The sequence below is a fragment of the Equus quagga genome, chromosome 1, assembly GCF_021613505.1.
Source record: "Equus quagga isolate Etosha38 chromosome 1, UCLA_HA_Equagga_1.0, whole genome shotgun sequence".
Lineage (NCBI taxonomy): Eukaryota > Metazoa > Chordata > Mammalia > Perissodactyla > Equidae > Equus > Equus quagga.
In genome coordinates this window covers 131,849,304-131,867,102 of record NC_060267.1, presented here as the reverse complement: position 1 = coordinate 131,867,102, position 17,799 = coordinate 131,849,304, and the positions used below count along the sequence as shown (strand labels likewise).

The window sequence follows — 17,799 nt, the reverse complement described above, 5'->3', positions numbered from 1 at the left end:
TAATGAAAAGCAAGCCAACCAAGTTCTCCAAATGTGCATCCTGGGGTCCTCTGGGAATCGTATCCATGGATCCCTCCCATGATGCCTGTTCGTTCAGGGCGAGCGCTAGGGAAGCGGCGTGGCCGCTTTCGTCATCCATCATCCGGTCAGCAAAGCCCCTCTCAGTGGATAGTGTGCGGCCATAGTCTCTCCTGTCAGGCGAGCCTGTCTTGAAATCACATCATCTTTTTTTCCTCTAGTTCTTTCTCAGTCTGCAGTGAATGAAGAAGGGAGGACTGGCTTGTTTCAGTTCCAGCAATGGACACATCAAAATTGCTTCACTCTTTCCCTGGAGGGCCTAATTTACTTCACGCATTTTGACCTATCCCTGCTTAGAAATGACCGCTGTGATTCTCTGTTGAGGCATTTCCCTCCTGCCTCCCCTCCGCTCCCGCCCACCCTCTCCCCCCAACCAACCCACCAGGCCACAGTTCCTCTGCACGGTGATGTCAGTCTGGCTGCTGGGCCCAGCTGGATGGAGGTGTGTTTTATGAAGTTCAACCCTGCACCCTGGGCCATAAATACACGTTGTGCACATAAATGTACAACTAACATTGCCCAGACCCCTCCGAAGCACCATGTTAATAAGCAGACAGTAAGTCTTTAAAATATGGAAAAGCAGTTAATCTTTCCGCTGGCAAATCCTTTGTAGGGGGTTGTTTTCCTCCGCGACAATGTAGCTGCATGCAGGGCTTTTCATCTCCTAGGTTTGGGGGAAGAAAAGGGGAAGGCTGCTGTGGGGCTTCATTGAGAACACTTGGGGGGCCTTCAGCTGGGAGGGTAAATGCGTTAAAGAGAATCATATCTTGCACTTGTTGTCATTAAGCATCTGCATGGAGTAATCACTCTGGCTCTGCCCTCAAGGAGCTTGAGCACTAATAATTCCAGAACAAGACAGAAAGTCTGCTGCCCATGGGGGCAGACCCACAATGGGCCTGGGCTCTGGAGGCCTGCAGCTTTGGGTTTGAACCTCAGCTCTGCCCCGGTGATTGTAGGAAGTTACTTAGCCTCTTGTTTCCCCATCTCTACAATGGGCACGATTATGTCTTACTCATAAAGCTTCTGTAAGAGTTTACTTCTCCTCTCTGAGTCCCAGTTTTCTCTTTTGTAAAATGAGAAAATCAGTACTCTTTGGCCCTAGCATAACATTCCATTTCATAAATGTTTTAAGAGTACACAAACACATTCTCTTTAAAAAGAACTTCAGCGTTACAGATTAAGTTCGAGTCTCCCTTGACGATTATTCCCGGTCAGTCTTCTCCGGTCTCCTCCTCCCTTGCTCTCTCTCGCACTGCTGTGAATAATGCTGCAGTGGACATGGGGTGCAGAGATCTCTTTGAGATAGTGATTTCATTTTCTTAGGTCGTATACCCAGAAGTGGAATTGCTGGATCATACAGTAGTTCTATTTTTAATTTTTTGTGGAAGCTTCATACTGTTTTCCATAGTGGCTGCACCAAATATTTTTCTAATTTTAATGAGTCTGAACCCTTTTTTATAGATCAGCTGTCCATCTGTGTTTCTTCTTCTATAAATCATCTCCTGAGTTTTGATACTGATTAGGGCAAGCGCCTTCCCTACCTTTCCCTTTTTATAAAACCCAAGTTTTTACAATTGTTCACTCTATTCTTCATATTTACTCTTCTGAATGAATCTTAGGATCATCACCTCAAATTCCATCAAAAATTCTGTTGGGATTGTGATTGAGATTGCTTTGAATTAAAAGGTTAATTAAGGGAGAAGTGACATCTTCAATATATGTGTTTTTTTCCACACCCCTTGTACTTTCCTCCAATTTTTAGTTTGTCTTTTTATGTTCAGTAAAGTTTGGTCATTTTCTTCAAAAAGAAATGCTTTTTACCAGATTTATTCTTGGGCATTTCAGAGTGATTATTGACACTATTAGTGGTTCTTTATTTCATAAATATTTTTCATTGGTTATTGTCAGGGAAATGCTGTGGTTTTGTACGTTGATTATGTAACTGGTCAGCTGGGTGAGTTCTTTCAGTAGTTCTAATAGCTGGTCAGTGGGTTCACGTGAGTTTTGGTGGTATTTACTTGGGGGTAGATTTTCAATGAACATTTCAGTTTTTTTAATGGCAGTTGGTCTGCTTGTGTTTTTTTATGGCGTGGCCAAATGTTAATAATTTATACTTTCACCCCAAAGGTATGTTTGCTCTATTTTCAAATTGTTTACAACCATATACATAATAGTCACTTAAAATGTTTGAAATGCCTCTGTCTCTTTTGGGTTTTAATGTGATTTTATGACTTCTTTCTTGATCAGGAGTGCCAAACATTGATTTATGTCAATGTCCTTTTAAACCAGAGTTTGGTTCTTTCAATTTTCTTCATATTTTTATTTGTGTTTATTCTTTTGCATTTATATTTGTAAATTCCTTCTATCCTTGATTTGACAAATATTTACTGAGAATCTGCTCAGTCGCAAGCACAACTGTAGGTGCTGGGGACAACAGATAACCATGGGCACACAGATGCAGCCTTGCTCCCATAGAAACCAGTCTGTTGTGAGGAGCAAACAGTGAACAAGTAAGGAGAAAGCAGAGGCTGAGGAGATTGAGAAGAAAGGTGATGAGGTCATTGGTGTCCTTCACAAGAACCGATACAGTGGCATGGTAAGGACTGCAGGCTTATTGGAGTAGATTTGTGAAAGAAGGGCAAATGTGAGGAAGTAGAGAGTGAGAGAGAGGTTATAGATAATTCTTTTTAAGAGTTGTATTAGAAAATTGGACAGAGAAATAGGGCAGTAACTGGAGGTAAGCTCAAGGGAGAGTTTTGTTTTTCCTGAGATGGGAGATGTGACAGCATGTTTGTAAACTGAAGGGAATGGTGAGTAGATGAGGCAAACTATTTGTGCAATGATCACCCTCTTCTCTTCCATCAGTCACTTCCCTGCAGAAGCCTGAGAGCTGAGTGTTGGGGAGGGGCGTCAATACTGAGCCCAGTGCGCCAGAGGAAGGACCAAGTCTAGGGGCACAGGTGCAGGTTTATCTTCTTATTTTTCCAGCTTCTTGATTCTAAAACTTAGTTCATTTATTTGCAAGTGTTTTTTTTTGTTTTTTGTTTTTTTCCAATAAAAGTATTTGAGGTCATGCTACACATATTTGAGTCTGGGCTGTTCTTAAATTCTCAAGGATTAATTGAATGTATTTTTTAACCTTTAATTTCCACTGTTTATAGGTTTCGGTTTTAATTTCTAGTTGTACCCTACCATAAGAAAAAGAACATGCAATTGATGCTTTCAGCCCTTTGGAATGCATTGCAGTTCCCTGTGTTTGAAAGTAATGTATATATTGTTTAGATTGAAGAATTTTCGCTCCATATTTTAATAGAGCATGCATTCATCAATCTCTTCTGGTATTTCTATCAGTTTGTACACTATGATCATAAAAGTTCATATTGTATCTTGTTATACCATTATACTATTTTTCAGTGTGAACTATTTTCTCTACTACATTTTAATGAATTTTCACTTTGAATATTTGTATAATAATATTACTAAACCTATTCCTCCCTTTTGTTGTTAGCATTTTTCTGGTGCATCTTTTCCTCCTTCCATATCATTCTGTTTTGGGAGTGTCTGTTGCAAACAGCATAATGCCGGGATTTTTGTAAACCTGATTTAAGAGTCTCTGCCTTTTAATATTGAATCTGATCACCTCATATTTATTGTGATTTGTAATAATTGTAGGCGTATACTGGCAGTCTTGTGTGTGTGTGTGTGTGTGTGTGTGTGTGTGTGTGTGTGTGTTTTATTTACCATGCTATCTTGGATTGATCAGGTTTTCATTTTGCAGAGATTTTTTGAGTAATTATTCTTAAATTTTAAAACATAACTTTCTATCGATATCTACAGTTACTTGTATAGTTTCCTCTGGACACTGACATATTTTTTTACTTCCTTTTCTCCATTCCTTCAAAACTTTGAATATGTTGCTCTGTTTCCTTCATCTTAAGTAATCCCGATGAGAAGTTGGTGTCATTCTCATTCCTCTTTGAGTAATTTGTTTCTAGAGAAGATTTTAGGATTGGTCTATATCTTTGATGATCTGAAGTTTTATTCAGGCTTGAATGGACCCTTTGAATGAAAAAAATAGAATTCTCCTCAATTGGAAAATATTCTCTCCCTTTGGAGCTTCTATTTCATATTCTAATTTCTTTCTCCTTTATTGTTTGCCTGATAGATTCATTTGGCTTAATCTTCTAGTCAACCATTTGTTCTTTAAAATATTATGTGGTATTGGTTTTCATTTTTCTTTGAGACTCTGTTAACCTGCCTCCAACATGAAATCCATTGGTTTTCTGATGAGAACCGTATCAGGTAGATTGGTTTTATTCTGATAGGCATAATCTGTTGCCGAGGCCACTGCTAAAGCATTGGCCTTGCATAGGTGAGAAGGCACCTAGTGCTAAAAGGGGGAGCTAAAGCAAAGGTTTTTAAAGTTTTAGTGAGATAGCAAAACAGAGTTTTTTCTCAAGCCAGGTGTAGTTGTGGAGAAGGGTGGGAAGGGCAGAGAGTAAGCGTCCCAGAGTGTGGATAGTGGTTTAGGCATTGAGGAACATCTTTGAGCAGTGGCATGCCCTGTTCCCTGCTATGGTTGAAAGAAGTGAGCATAACTGTAGGATATTAGATGAATAGGCATTGAGCATGTATACAAAGGAAGCCAGTTGTGTTGTGATATCAGAGCATTCTTGGATAATTCAACAGATGAGGTGAGAATAGGTAAAAATAAAAAGGGAGCCCTTTCCCTTCTTTATAACTTCCAACAAAGCAGGAGGATTCCTCTTCATCCCATGGTTTTAGTAAACCATGGTGATATGCTCTAGAGAATAGAACAAATTTGTTGAGAGACAGATGAATGAACATAAAATTTATGGAGAAATTGAACATTCTGTTGGGTTATAGTCTACTTCTTCTGACTAAACTGAATTTAATGAAATATCATGAGAAGTTATTGACAAGGGTTCTAGGCCTGTGACTAAATATTTGGCTAACCTGTTGGCTCTGGAAGAGTATGGGATTTTGGTCTGTAATTTGTTCCTCCAAAGAGTCAGAGTATCTCTTGTTAAAGAGTATATTTATGGTGGTGTTGCTTTGTCATTTCACTAAGAAGCAGGTGTCATTAAGCTTACTTCAGCTGGACTGATGGACCCCACATGTCAGAGCTGCTATACAGCCTTAGTACCAGCACAACTTAGACTCTGAGAAGGGTGGGACTTCTTAAATGAATTTCATCCAAAGACTGTACCTCTATTATGGGCAGATATTGTACAAAGTGGTACAGGGAAGGGTTCAGGAAGTTTACTTCATCTTTTATCATCAATATGATATCACTTCAGTCTATCTTTGAGGGAAGGAGGAGAGAAAAATCCATCTAGAAGAATGTCATGCAAGTTTTGATAATGTTTTAAGCCCAGGGAGAGGGAAATGAGGCTTGGAAAGGCCTCACCTCTTAGACCTTGGAAATTGAGGTGATTTAGCCAACTCTGACTCTCCTGTTTTGCACATATAAGATCCCAGTCTTCCCGAGGTGTGTTTTATAGGCTGTGTATGGCTATAACTATAGCTTATAAGCTATTGTCTTCTTAGTGAAGCTTGGTATTTGAAAGTGAAGAGCCTCATGGAAGGAGGTGACTTTAGTAGTAAAGCAGTCTCTGAAACTTGTTTTCTAAAGTATTATAGTAGTTAACCCCCAGAGGAAAAGTTTTCTCCATGGCTTTTTACTTGAAGAATGGTAAATGACCACTCACTGTCTCTGTGCCTCTTTTTCCAACAGGTCCTTTGTCATCCAGCAAATCCCAAGCAGCAATCTGTTCATGGTGGTGGTGGACAGCAGCTGCCTCTGTGAGTCCATAGCCCCCATCACCATGGCGCCCATTGAAATCAGGTATATCCTTTTGTGCATAGGTCCAGTGACTGCTGCTGAAGCTGGTGAGGGGAATCAACAGTAAGGAAACGTGGGGGAGAAATATTAGAGAGGGGAAAATAACGTCCTTTCTACTGTTGGAGAGAGAGAGGTTATTAAGGGAGCTTAGAGCCCAGTTTTGACCTCTGAAATGCAGAGTAAGGGAAAGTAATATCTTGGAAATATGCCTTAACTACAGTCAACATAACGAATCCCTTAAGTGTGAACGCTTAAAGGCCCAGAAGATCAGAAGGCGTCCGGAGTCTTGTCATGGCTTCCATCCTGAGGTAAGTCCAAGAACGCTTCCTGTCTCTTTTCCCATCGGATTTGCCACAAGAATCTCACCATGGTCAAAGAACTGTAGCTAACAAGTTTTCTCATGAGAAAGGAATCCCCTGCAGGCAAATCAAAGAAGAATATACAGGAAGGCTGATGGTATTCGCAGCCCCTCAAGGTCTTCTTATTTAGTCTGTGCTTAATAGTCTTCTTATTATATCTGTGTATCGATTTTAAAAGCCTCTTTACTATCTTCTCTTTATGGATGGGCTGTAATTTTATCACTTTTGACTATTGCACATGAAGTGGTTCTGACCATCTTGGTTTACTTATTTCAAGTTGTAGTTAAAATTATGTTCCCCCGCTTACTTTTAGATAGCCTTTTATTTGTAAGAAATTCATGTAAATCACAAGTGTCAATATTAATATCAAATCGAGTCACAGTTTATGAAGGCAGAATAATAAGCCCCTAAACCCCTTAACCACATGAAGTCACAACCGTCAGGCACTCCATTTACACCAAAAGTGGTGAGCAGAGAAAAATGAAGCTTAGTGCTGAGAAAGGTAAACTTCCCATAGATGTAGGTGAATTATAAGAGAATACCCCTGCAAGGCTCTAGACAAAAAAAAATTTAATCTAGCAAAAATAATACAAATTTAAAAATTAGCTCCTCTCCCCCCCGCCCCTGAAAAATGAAAAACTTGCCTAGACCCATTATTATAGGGAGACTGGGACGATATCTATTTTTAAAAATGGCATCAGAGCCAGCTGACTGTTAATCTCACCTTTAAACAACAAATAATTTTAATGTTATTTAAACTATCCAAGTGTTGGAAAATATGTTAAAGTTAGTATAGTACCAATAAGAACTTGGAACTTAGTGAGAATGTTTGCTTCTCTATCCAAAGGAGAGTTCAATAACAACATATTATACAAACATAGGCTGGAAAGATCTTTGATAAAGTTCAGTGTCACCCTTAAAAAAGATCTATGTAGAATGCAAATACAAGTAATAGTCAAAAAAATACTAAAATCACTTCAATTAAAATCAGAGCTACATACTTAGACAGCTAAAGTCACTAGAGTAAAAATCTTCTGGAGTTAATGAGATAATTTGATATATAAAAAACTTTTTTTTAAATCTGTATTTTTTTCTTTGAGTTTTTACACCTATTAAGATGAAGTCAGTGGAGCAGAATAGAAATTCTTACATATGATAAAGATTCAATTCAAAGAGGAGAATATACATTAGACTTAAATGGTAAAATAATAGTCTCGCAACAAATCTCAGGGATTGGAGAGAACTTCCTATCTAAGACCAGAAAGCTGTGGAAGAAAAACAGGTTTATTTAACTATATAAAAATTATAACTTTTCTATGGAAAAAGAATGTAAAGTCAGTAGTCAATTTATAGAACTTGAAAAAATATTTATATATCAAATCATAAAGAGCTCTTTTAAATTGATAAATCAAACAACTACATATGAAAATAAACCAAGAATGTGAAAGATACAAGTCACTAGGTTATCAGAATATACAGGAAGTGATGAAATATCTGGCCATAGCCATCAAAAGCAAACATACGCATTAGCTCTGCACTCTCACACCTGGGCATCTTTATCATGGGCAGGGGTGGGGCAAATACCATTGGCTAGTAGGACCTACATTCAGCACTCTTTGTAGCAGTAAAGAACAGATGAGAAAATGAATGCCCATCAATAAGAAAATGGCTGAATAAAATAGAGCTAGAATAATGGAGTTGGAGAAATTTCCATCAGTCAATGGACAAAAAAGAATGTTGCAGAAAGGAATAAATAATACGATTTCATTTCTGCAAAACTGAGCCCCTTTTCCCCAAATAAAAAGAAAGAAGACATACACATAAACCCTCCCTAGCCCAGTCTCTGAAATGATCAGGCCCCTTAGATGTGATCTTTTACTTACATTTTGACAGGAAAAAATTAGAAGGCCAATATTTTGCTTTTATAACATGATCAAACAGACATCTCCACCAACAGCCCTTTACCTCTTAAATGTTCTACATAATAGTATGCAAAGAATAATTTTGAATATCTTATGCAATGACAACTGAAATCAGAGATTCTCATCACTAGCTTTCATGAAACTTTAGACAAGTGTATTTCACTGTGTTATCTAGCACCCAAAAGATTTTGTTCATACATTGGAGAGGGGCAAGAGGTCTGGGGACTCAACATCGCTTGGAAAGTTTAGTGCATCTTGGAGTCTATCTCTGCTCTAACCAACCCTGCCTTTTCCCACAGGAAAACGCAAGAGAGTGTGGAGGTGCACCGGGCGTCCAAGCCAAGATGGTCCTTATCCTGTTCCCTCTGCTTTTGATGCTCTTCTCAAGGTGACACTGACTGAGATGTTCTCTTGGCATGCTAAATTATGGATAAACTGTGAACCAAAATATGGTGCGACATAGAAGACATGAAATATAGTCCAACCATCAGCGTCTCATGATTTTAAACTGTGCGTAATATAAACTCTTAAAGATATGTTGACAAAAAAGTTATCTTTTTACTTTGCCAGTCATGCAAATGTGAGTTTGCTCCATGGTAATCACCGTTCATCAGAATCGGGACTGCAAGTGGGCAGTGTCCCTTCTGCTTGAAACCCATTGAAAACAATTTAAAACTGTGTACTTTTTAAATAAAGTATATTAAAATCATAATCTCCTTGTTTGGGTTTTATTATCACTTTATTGCTGAGAATACAGACTGAAAAGTGCATGAAAAAGTCACCCATTCCAGACGCTTGGAAAGGATGGTTGTTGGCAGAGGCTTTGCTCTAAAGCAGATTCTGGACAAATATTTAACAATTGTTTAGATGCTCCACTCTCAGTTATAAAAATATTTACAAAAGTGAATCAAAACATCATCTCCATGGAAGAGTTTATTACATAGAACCCTGAATTTTGCTGAACTAAACTTCAATAGAAATCATAATTTGGATGAGAACACAAGCTCCCATAATAATCAAGTGTTGAACTATTTAGGACTAGAAATAGAGAAGGCATAAATCCTAGGAATTTATTGTGAGAAGAATTGAAGGAGGAAAAGAACAATGACTATAAATGACTCTCAAGCTTATTGCCTGGGCTTTTGGCTTCTGGCTTTCCCCGTGCACAGGAGATGAAATTAGATCTCAAATATTACAAGATGTGAAACTACCCAGACATGTAAGCGTTCCGAAAACACCAGATCCTGAACCAAAGAAAACAGATTCCACTGGGTCATGGATACCAAATAAAGTGGAATAATATCCATGCCTAGGTGGAATCGAGAATTTGCTTTATAGGACAGACATCTTTTTGGTCATGTGGAGAATGCCAGTTAAACTCTTATTAAAAAAGTCACATTATGCTGTTGATATTTTAGAAAAACTGATGTTCTCATAATAGTACTTTATACTAAAATGATTCAAGCATCTATAGGAATAACAATCCTACATTGTTATACTTACTTTAAATTACTGACAATATAGCAATACTATAACATGCCAAGCTGTCAAAATTTTAGCAACAATGGGGCTCTAGTATCGTGACCATTGTGGTCATTGATATTGTTCACTTCTGTGCACTAAGTAAATGAATGAATTCATTTGTTCCTTCCAAAAAATATCAAAATGCATTATATTTACGCTAAGCATCAAGTTGTCACGTAGTTTTTTACAAAAATAACATCCCACGACCTACCATTCTGCATTAAAATTCTGAAGCACTGGCAGCAATTGGTCAAGTATATTGTGTTATGATGTGCGTAATTTAATACTAATGATGCAAAATATGTGCAATATAAATATTTATAATTTCACTCCATATCCCATTCTAAACAGTGGAGTGGCATCAGTTTTTAACACAGTTTGTGACATAAAGATAGCATAGTTGAGTCACACTGTTGACTTACGGCATCGTCAGGCATCACTTTCCTGTGAATGACCCACCGGTCCAGCACCTCAGATTGTCTGTTCCCTCAACGACTCCATTGTCTGCTTTTTTTTTCACCAGTATTTTCCCATCTCCAAGGAGAGTGTCTGGCCAGAGTGGATCCTCATTTAAGCAAGTAGGTGAGTGATGGTAGGAGTAAGAGCCGTGCTACTAGCATCGGGGGTGACCGTGTACCCACTGTGGTATAGTGCCGTGAGGGAGTGTCCTCATTACTGCAGGGAGCAAGGAGGAAGAGGACAGGCTGTGTTTCCCTGCCCTTGCTACAATTTGAAGGAGATTTCTATTTGCAGTATTAATATGATTGATGCCAATCATATCCAAAGGTATCCTATCAGAGAACTTTTTATTAAAAATGTATGGTTTGCCACTTATAATTAAGAAAATGGACTAGAATGTGATACAGTTAATATAGCACTATATAGCACAAGTAGTTACCAAAATTATAGGCTGTGACATTCAAGATAACTGGAAACGGATCCAGAAGGCACCTATAGCTAATCATGGTGTAACAGTGTAGCAATGTTCTTCCTAAAATGTAGAAAGCCTTCGTCTATTTGCATGTATATACATACATAATTATATAAAATCTACTTTAGATTGCTATCCTAGATAAAGTATAGAACAGTTGCAATATTTCTTGAGTGTAGAATAGTAAAAGCAGCATAGACAAGAATAATGAAGTGACACCTGCGTCTTTCCTAAAATTAACAACAGGCCAACTCCATACGCTGCATTTTCGTTCACAGTATCGAAGGGAACAGAGTATCAGGACAATGTAATACACTAAAATAGGGCAGTAATGGTGGTGGTAAAAACTACTATTTAACAGGTGAAGTCATTTAGGGTAAGGAAATGTAGCATTATTTACATTATGAACAGAACAGCACTACAGAGCATAATATTGCTTCTCTTGTCGTAAGAGACTGTATGGTTTAGTAAAATATTAAAATCATAAGCAGAAGAGCACCGTTTTTTACGATGACTATTGAAGGTCGTAAGAATTTAATGCACCCTTGAGGGCCATTTGCAGTGTCTGAAATTTGGGAGCTTTATGAAGATGCCTCTAATTGGCACATATATGCTGGAGAGTCTGTCGGGGACATTTCCACTAATGTGACTTTGTCACGTATGTCCAGCTTGCAGCAGCCACATTCCGGCTGGGGGCTTTGCAGACATCATTTCCCCTAAATCAGTGATTACAAATCTTGGGCAACTGTGTCCCCCACGGGCATTTGACAATGTCTGGAGACATTGGGTGTCATAATTTGGGGCAAGGGGAGGTGCTCCTGGCATCTAGTGGGCAGAGGTCAGAGATGCTGTTAAACATCCTACAAAGCCCAGGACAGCCTCCACAACAAAGACTTCTTCAGCTGAGTTTTTCAATAGTGCGAAAGTTGAAAAACCTGCTCCAATCCTTTAATAATCATTGAGGTTTTTGTCTTTACAAATTAATAGATGTCATGGACCTTCTGGAGCCCCATGTGGCATTTAATTATGGAGGTTCACTCACAAATGTTAGGGATCCCTTGCATAGTGTAAAATACTAAACTACAGGTTCAATTCAGTAGCAATGCAGCTATGTTGTATGTTAAATATTCAGACAGTGGGCTCCCTCTTGTCATCCAGGCCTCAGTGGTCTTCCACTGAGCCCCAAGGCCTGCTCTCTCACTGCCCGCTCTTTCAGTCACAGCATGGTGCTTCTGAGGACCTGCAGTTTTCTCTTTACTCTCAGTCTCCCCTCCCCACACCCTGTGAGGGCGGGGCCTTATCTGTCTTGTTCACTGCCATATTCCTGATGCTTGGAATTGCTCCTCAACTTCAGTGACCCTCAGGAAGTGTTTGCTGAATGAATAAATAAACCACCCCTACAATACCAGTTATCAAAGCCTTCTACTTACAAGGTACTATGCAGAGCACTTTACATGTCATGCACCTGCTACTATTCCCATTTCCTGATGAGGAAGCTGAGGGTCAACCAGCAAGTTACCCAGAGGTGCTAGAGCCAGTAAAGGGCAGGGCCTTACTCCACACATTTTGCCCTTAACCATTACAATACTAGGTACCTTATACATACGTACCAATACTGTGAACCAGAGTCCGATACTGCGGCAGACCCCAGTCCACTCGGATAGGTAGCAAGTCAAGTTTAGGATGCTGTAATTCAGCAGCATTTGGACACCAAAGGCAATATACAATAGTAAATTATAGTGACATTTTTGTTAACTATGATTAGAAACAGCATACTATAATATGACACGATGGCTACATTTTTACTACATTCAAAATACAGTACTTTCTACTCATATACACATTTTAGGTAATGCAGGATGGTTTAAACCAGAGGGCAGCAAACTTGTTCTGTAAAGGGCCAGAGTCAATATTTTAGGCTTCGTGGATCAGACAGTCTCTGTTGCAGCAATTTAGCTCTGCCGTTGTAGCACGAAGCACCTGTGTTCCAGTGAGACTTTCTTTAAGGACACTGAAATTTGAATTTCATAAATTTTCACACCACAAAGTATTCTTCTTCTTTAGAGTTTTTTTCAAACATTTAAAAATGTAAACATCACTCTTAGCCTGAAAAACTGTACAAAACGGGCAATGGGCCAGATTTGACACATGGGCCATAGTTTGTCAACTCCTTGATTTAGAATATTGCTGCTGCCAATTCTTGAAGCTCTCATGATATGATGAATTAGGGATATCCTTGCAACTTACAGACACGTGTGCTAGGAGAGTGTCAGTGCTATTGATACTGGAAGTACGATAGTGCAAATGTGCCTGCGTGATTTTTACTTTACCATCATACAAACCAGCACTATTTCAAACACTGTAACTGCCCTGTGTAATCTATTGTCTTTATATTGATGTAACTACAAATGTAAAGAGCGTAACTCACGACAGCATGCCGGCATTACTGCTGCTCGAATTGTAAGGTGGAGGGTATAGGCTGACATAATGGAGTTACGCACAGTATATTATCGCTTCTGTTCCCACAATTACATATAATACAGCGAAGCATAAAATCACATTGCTGCTGCCAGAAGAGGCTGTGTTAAAGCACTTACTTTCCTCAACCTATGCTGTGCTGTGTGGCCCTAAACTATAATATTGTGTGTCATATTACTGCTGTATCCCGCTATGTTAAGCTGCCAAGAATCTTGTTAACAAAAATCCTACCACAAAATCCTCTACCAAACAGCACCATAATGTAATTATCCCAGCTCCAAATGGTTAACAATAAACTAGGTGGAGAGAGAAATATTTGGGTGATATCTTTTTAATAAGATATTGTCACAATGGCCTGATATGCCACTACTAACAGTAGCATCAAGAAGAGGACTAAATTATAGTCATACTATCCTTATCTTGACAAATAATTCTATATTGTCCTCGAAGGTGCTATTCAGTTATGCTACCACATAATCTCCAACCTATAGCAATAAGCTCAGGATGGAGATGAGGGCATTTACAGAGTGCTGACTGTGAAAAGCACTTCACAATAATTATTTCACATAACCCTTTACAGTAAAAGCAGGCACAAGCCAGGAGAAGGCGCATGTGGCAGATGACAGGTCTAAGGTTCAGAGAGATCACACTCCTGTACCAAGTCACACAGGCAGTGATGGACAAAGCCAGAATTTGAAGCCAGCTTAATGGACTCTAGGACCTATGTTCTGTTTACGTTGCCACCTTGTCAGTTTTCACCATGTCACTTTCTTTTCGTGCCATGTATTATCATCAAGACTCAGTGAAGAACAATTCCACTCAACCATATTGCATTATATTGTCTGTAATGCTGGCACCGGCATTACTACTGTATTATTCCATATACCGTTTTAACAGAAAAATTGACAATATTCCTATTCCACAATATGGTGCCCCAATGACACTCTCATCAATTTCAGTAGCAATAGCACAATTATGCTCTATGTACTTTTTCTAACAATAACACTGCCCTCCCTTTTACATAGTCCTACCTTACTTCTAGTTGTGAGAACAATACAGCTACTATGCTAATGTGGCCAGCAGTTTTAGTAGCAACAACAGAAGTGCCAAATTGGAGCCCACTGGTCTATACTATACTTATACCCTGCACCTGGAAAAGTACCACTGTGACTGAAGATTTTCAGTGGACTAGTTAAAGAGCACCACTGCTCCTCAAAGGAAGGACTATGGACTGTGACTTCCTCATTTTTACACCACCTTGCAATTTGCCCAACATACTCAGGAATCACTCAGGTTCTGTGCCACCTCTGATATTAAAAGGAATAGCTTTGCTGCACCACTTGACATGACGGTCCTATAATCTTAGCATTTGTGATAATATTCCTGCTAAGCCATGTCATGCTTGCCTTCAAAATGGAAGCATTTCTGCTACTATAATAACTAATGCGTGATATTTATATTTTTAGCAAAAATACTAGCATAACCATTCTAATACTTAAACAGCAAGTATTCACTGAAGAGATAGACTATTCAAATATTTACAGAACTAATATATCAATGCATTTTGGTTTAGTGCAGTAATAAAACAATATTCTGATTGACCGCACATATTATGAGAGTCCCACTGCTTGTAATTTATAGTTTTATGTAAATATCATATACTATGCTGAGTATATTTAGCATCAATCATGTTATTATTCTTTGCTATAATAGATACGGTGCACATAAGATAAGTGCAATAAGATATAGTGCATATAAGTATAGTTCAATAATACATGAGCAGTGTGTGATACTAAGAGAACTATGTCATTTTACATTATTATCAGGGATACTATAATGCTCTATAGTGTATTTCCTCTAATACCAGGGTAAATAGTGATCTGTACTATGTTTTCTTTTGTTCCTATAAATTCAGAAACAACAATGATACCATAATAAATTGCTACCTCCAAAATGGATAGCAACAATATTTTAGTTTTCATTAGTATTATTTTTAGTTTTAGTGTTGTTATAACTACAGTATGTCACATTTAACATACTACTCTGACACCACCAAAGAGACTATAATGAATATTATATAATGCAAAATCGCTGAAGTCAGCCAGCCAAAAAATAGGTTTGAGTCACAGCTTCAAGGCATACTCCTTGTGTGATTTTGCTCAAAGTACCCGATAGTGTTAAGCCTCAGTTTTCTCATCTATATGAAAGAGCTAATCACAGAACCCATCTCACAGTGTTGTTCTGAGGTTTCACTGAGACAAGAAACCTAAATAAGGAGTACTTCTAATTGCACAGGAGGTGGTGACTTCAACAATTATTAGCCACTACTATTTTAATTATTTTTACTATTATATCAATACCTCATACTCATTCTGGTAATAATAATACTACAGGTTCCTTAGAAATAAAATTACTATATAATATGTTTTCAAGTATTTGAACCAATTTTGTAAAAGCAAAGCTACAATATCATCCTGTGCTGCATTGACCTCCTCTACTTTCTTCTGCTTTAATATTATCATTGGTACTTTTAGCTCTTTTCTTTTGCCCACAACTCTAAACCATTCCATCCTAAATTATACCTTACCTCTGGTGATGGCAGTATTCAGACATTACTAATTGTGCCAGGCTGTCTGTGCTTTAGTCAATTTGTGCTGGCTGTCAAGCTGGCAAAAAAGATTATATAGCATAACACACAGATTGTTAGATTTTAATTTTAAATTTAGCTCTGAATAGTAACACTGATATTTCTCTGCTATGCCATATTCTATACTAACCTACACTGCATCCAATATGGACATGATGATAGTAGTAATAATGTCATCATCATTGTGCATATTGATAGGCTACGGTATCCATTACTTCTAAGAGTAACAGACACAATAATTTTATCTTACACTGCTATTCATACTAGTCTCTATGTCAGTAGTCAGTCCTGTCATACTTGTACACATTTAGTCATGACTGCACCATTATGTGCTTTACTCTATTTCAATGTATTATACCATTGGTCACAATGATTGTTCCTTGCTATGCTACTTATAATTGCAATAGCAATAATGTCATAATATCACCATGCTTTACTGCTGTCATCTCAATTGTGGTATCAATAAAGTGGCTATACTATGAACTACCACATTTCCCAGTTGGTGACGTAACCTCCAATACTGTTACCGATAACGCCACGACATTCTACACCCTTCCATTTGAAGTTTAGTTTAGTAGTGATGAGTCATTGCCACTCAATCTTGGGCAACAGTACTGTTGCTATCACGCTTTAGCCATCATTGGGGATAGTAATTATTATGCTTATAATTTAGTAATAATATTACTTTTTATTGCTAATTTTGTAACTTTTGTATCCTATTCTTTGCTATGCCACATAGTGATGAGATGGTCTGCTATATAGTAAAATATTTTAGTTCTATCAAGTCCCAACATAACCCAATTCATTTAATTCATATCAAACAATGGTCATAAGATTTTATTGGTCTTAAACATTTAAATATCTGATAACCCGGTGAATCTCCTAAATTCTCCATGCAATTGGAGGAGATCCCCTAGGTTGCTGAATCCAGGTTAAGAGATTGCAGTTTAGTTATATACTTTGAGCTGGATCACGTGAATGTGATACCCATATTTACTAAACTGATTTGCTGTTAGGAATTGTATGCTCAGAACACATCTTAATTCTGATGCCACATTTGTATCACCAAAGCCTGACTTTAGTTTTAGGAATGGAAATAGAATTTGACAGAGCCTGGAAGGGATGTAGGTGTGGAGAACAAACAAAGCTTAGATTTTGTCCAAAGAAGACAATGGTCAATGTTTTAGGCCAGTTCTGGAAGTGACTTCATTAGATTTGAAGTTTATAAAGGTCATTCTGGCCACAGAGAGGAGAAAGGATTGGAGGAGCGAAGAATAGAAGGAAAATAAACAGTTAATTAGGTATTGTAATAAACCAGCAATGAGTATGGACAAAAATGAACACATTTATAATGTAGTTAGCAGAAGACTTCATCATGGTCCAGTTGTGGAAGTGAGAAAAGAAAGGAGTCAAGAGTGATACCTTGGTTGTTGGATTGGCAGATGGGTTCACAGTGGTACCATTGACTGAAGTAAAGAATTCAGAAGTAAAGAATACAGATTTGGGAAGTAGGGGATGAGGTGGGTGGAAAGAGATGAGTACTAACAGGGAGATTCCTGGTTTAAGATCCCTGACAAATATTCAAGTGGAGATGTCCAGCAAGCAAATGGATATAGGAGTCCACAAGTAAACAGTTGAACCTGAAGATACAATTTCAAGTGCATCAGTTTACATATAGTGGATGAAATGGGAGCCTAGAAAAGCCTATAGAATGAGAAGAGGAGGGTTTAGATCATGAGGGGCTCTGGCATTGAAGAGCTAAGGAAGGGTGGGCAAAGGGACCAGGAAGCAATGGCCAGGACAATTGGAAGAAAACAGGAGAAGCCACGAGATGTGTATGCTTTGAAAAGGAAGGGAATATTTAGAAGTGTCAATTGTATCATGTGGTAAAAAATATAAGGAATGAAACTTGTCCTTGGGTTTAGTAATAGTCTCAGTAGAGTAAGAGTTTAGGTGGTAGGAGGTAGAGGGGAGATAACAGAAGGTTGATAAGG

At 38.2% G+C, this 17,799-nt stretch overlaps 1 protein-coding gene across 3 annotated transcripts in view; it reads left to right on the top strand.

Moving 5' to 3' along the window:
* CACNA2D3 (calcium voltage-gated channel auxiliary subunit alpha2delta 3) overlaps nt 1–8,888 on the top strand; it is an 827,558-nt gene extending 818,670 nt beyond the window's left edge. For all 3 annotated transcript variants that reach the window (XM_046679102.1, XM_046679095.1, XM_046679111.1), the window contains 3 exons: nt 5,837–5,949; nt 6,170–6,252; nt 8,525–8,888. In XM_046679102.1, coding sequence (XP_046535058.1) covers nt 5,837–5,949; nt 6,170–6,252; nt 8,525–8,617 — 289 coding nt within the window. In that variant the 3' untranslated portion in view covers nt 8,618–8,888. The remainder of the gene's footprint in view (nt 1–5,836; nt 5,950–6,169; nt 6,253–8,524) is intronic.
* Nucleotides 8,889–17,799: the final 8,911 nt, after the last annotated feature.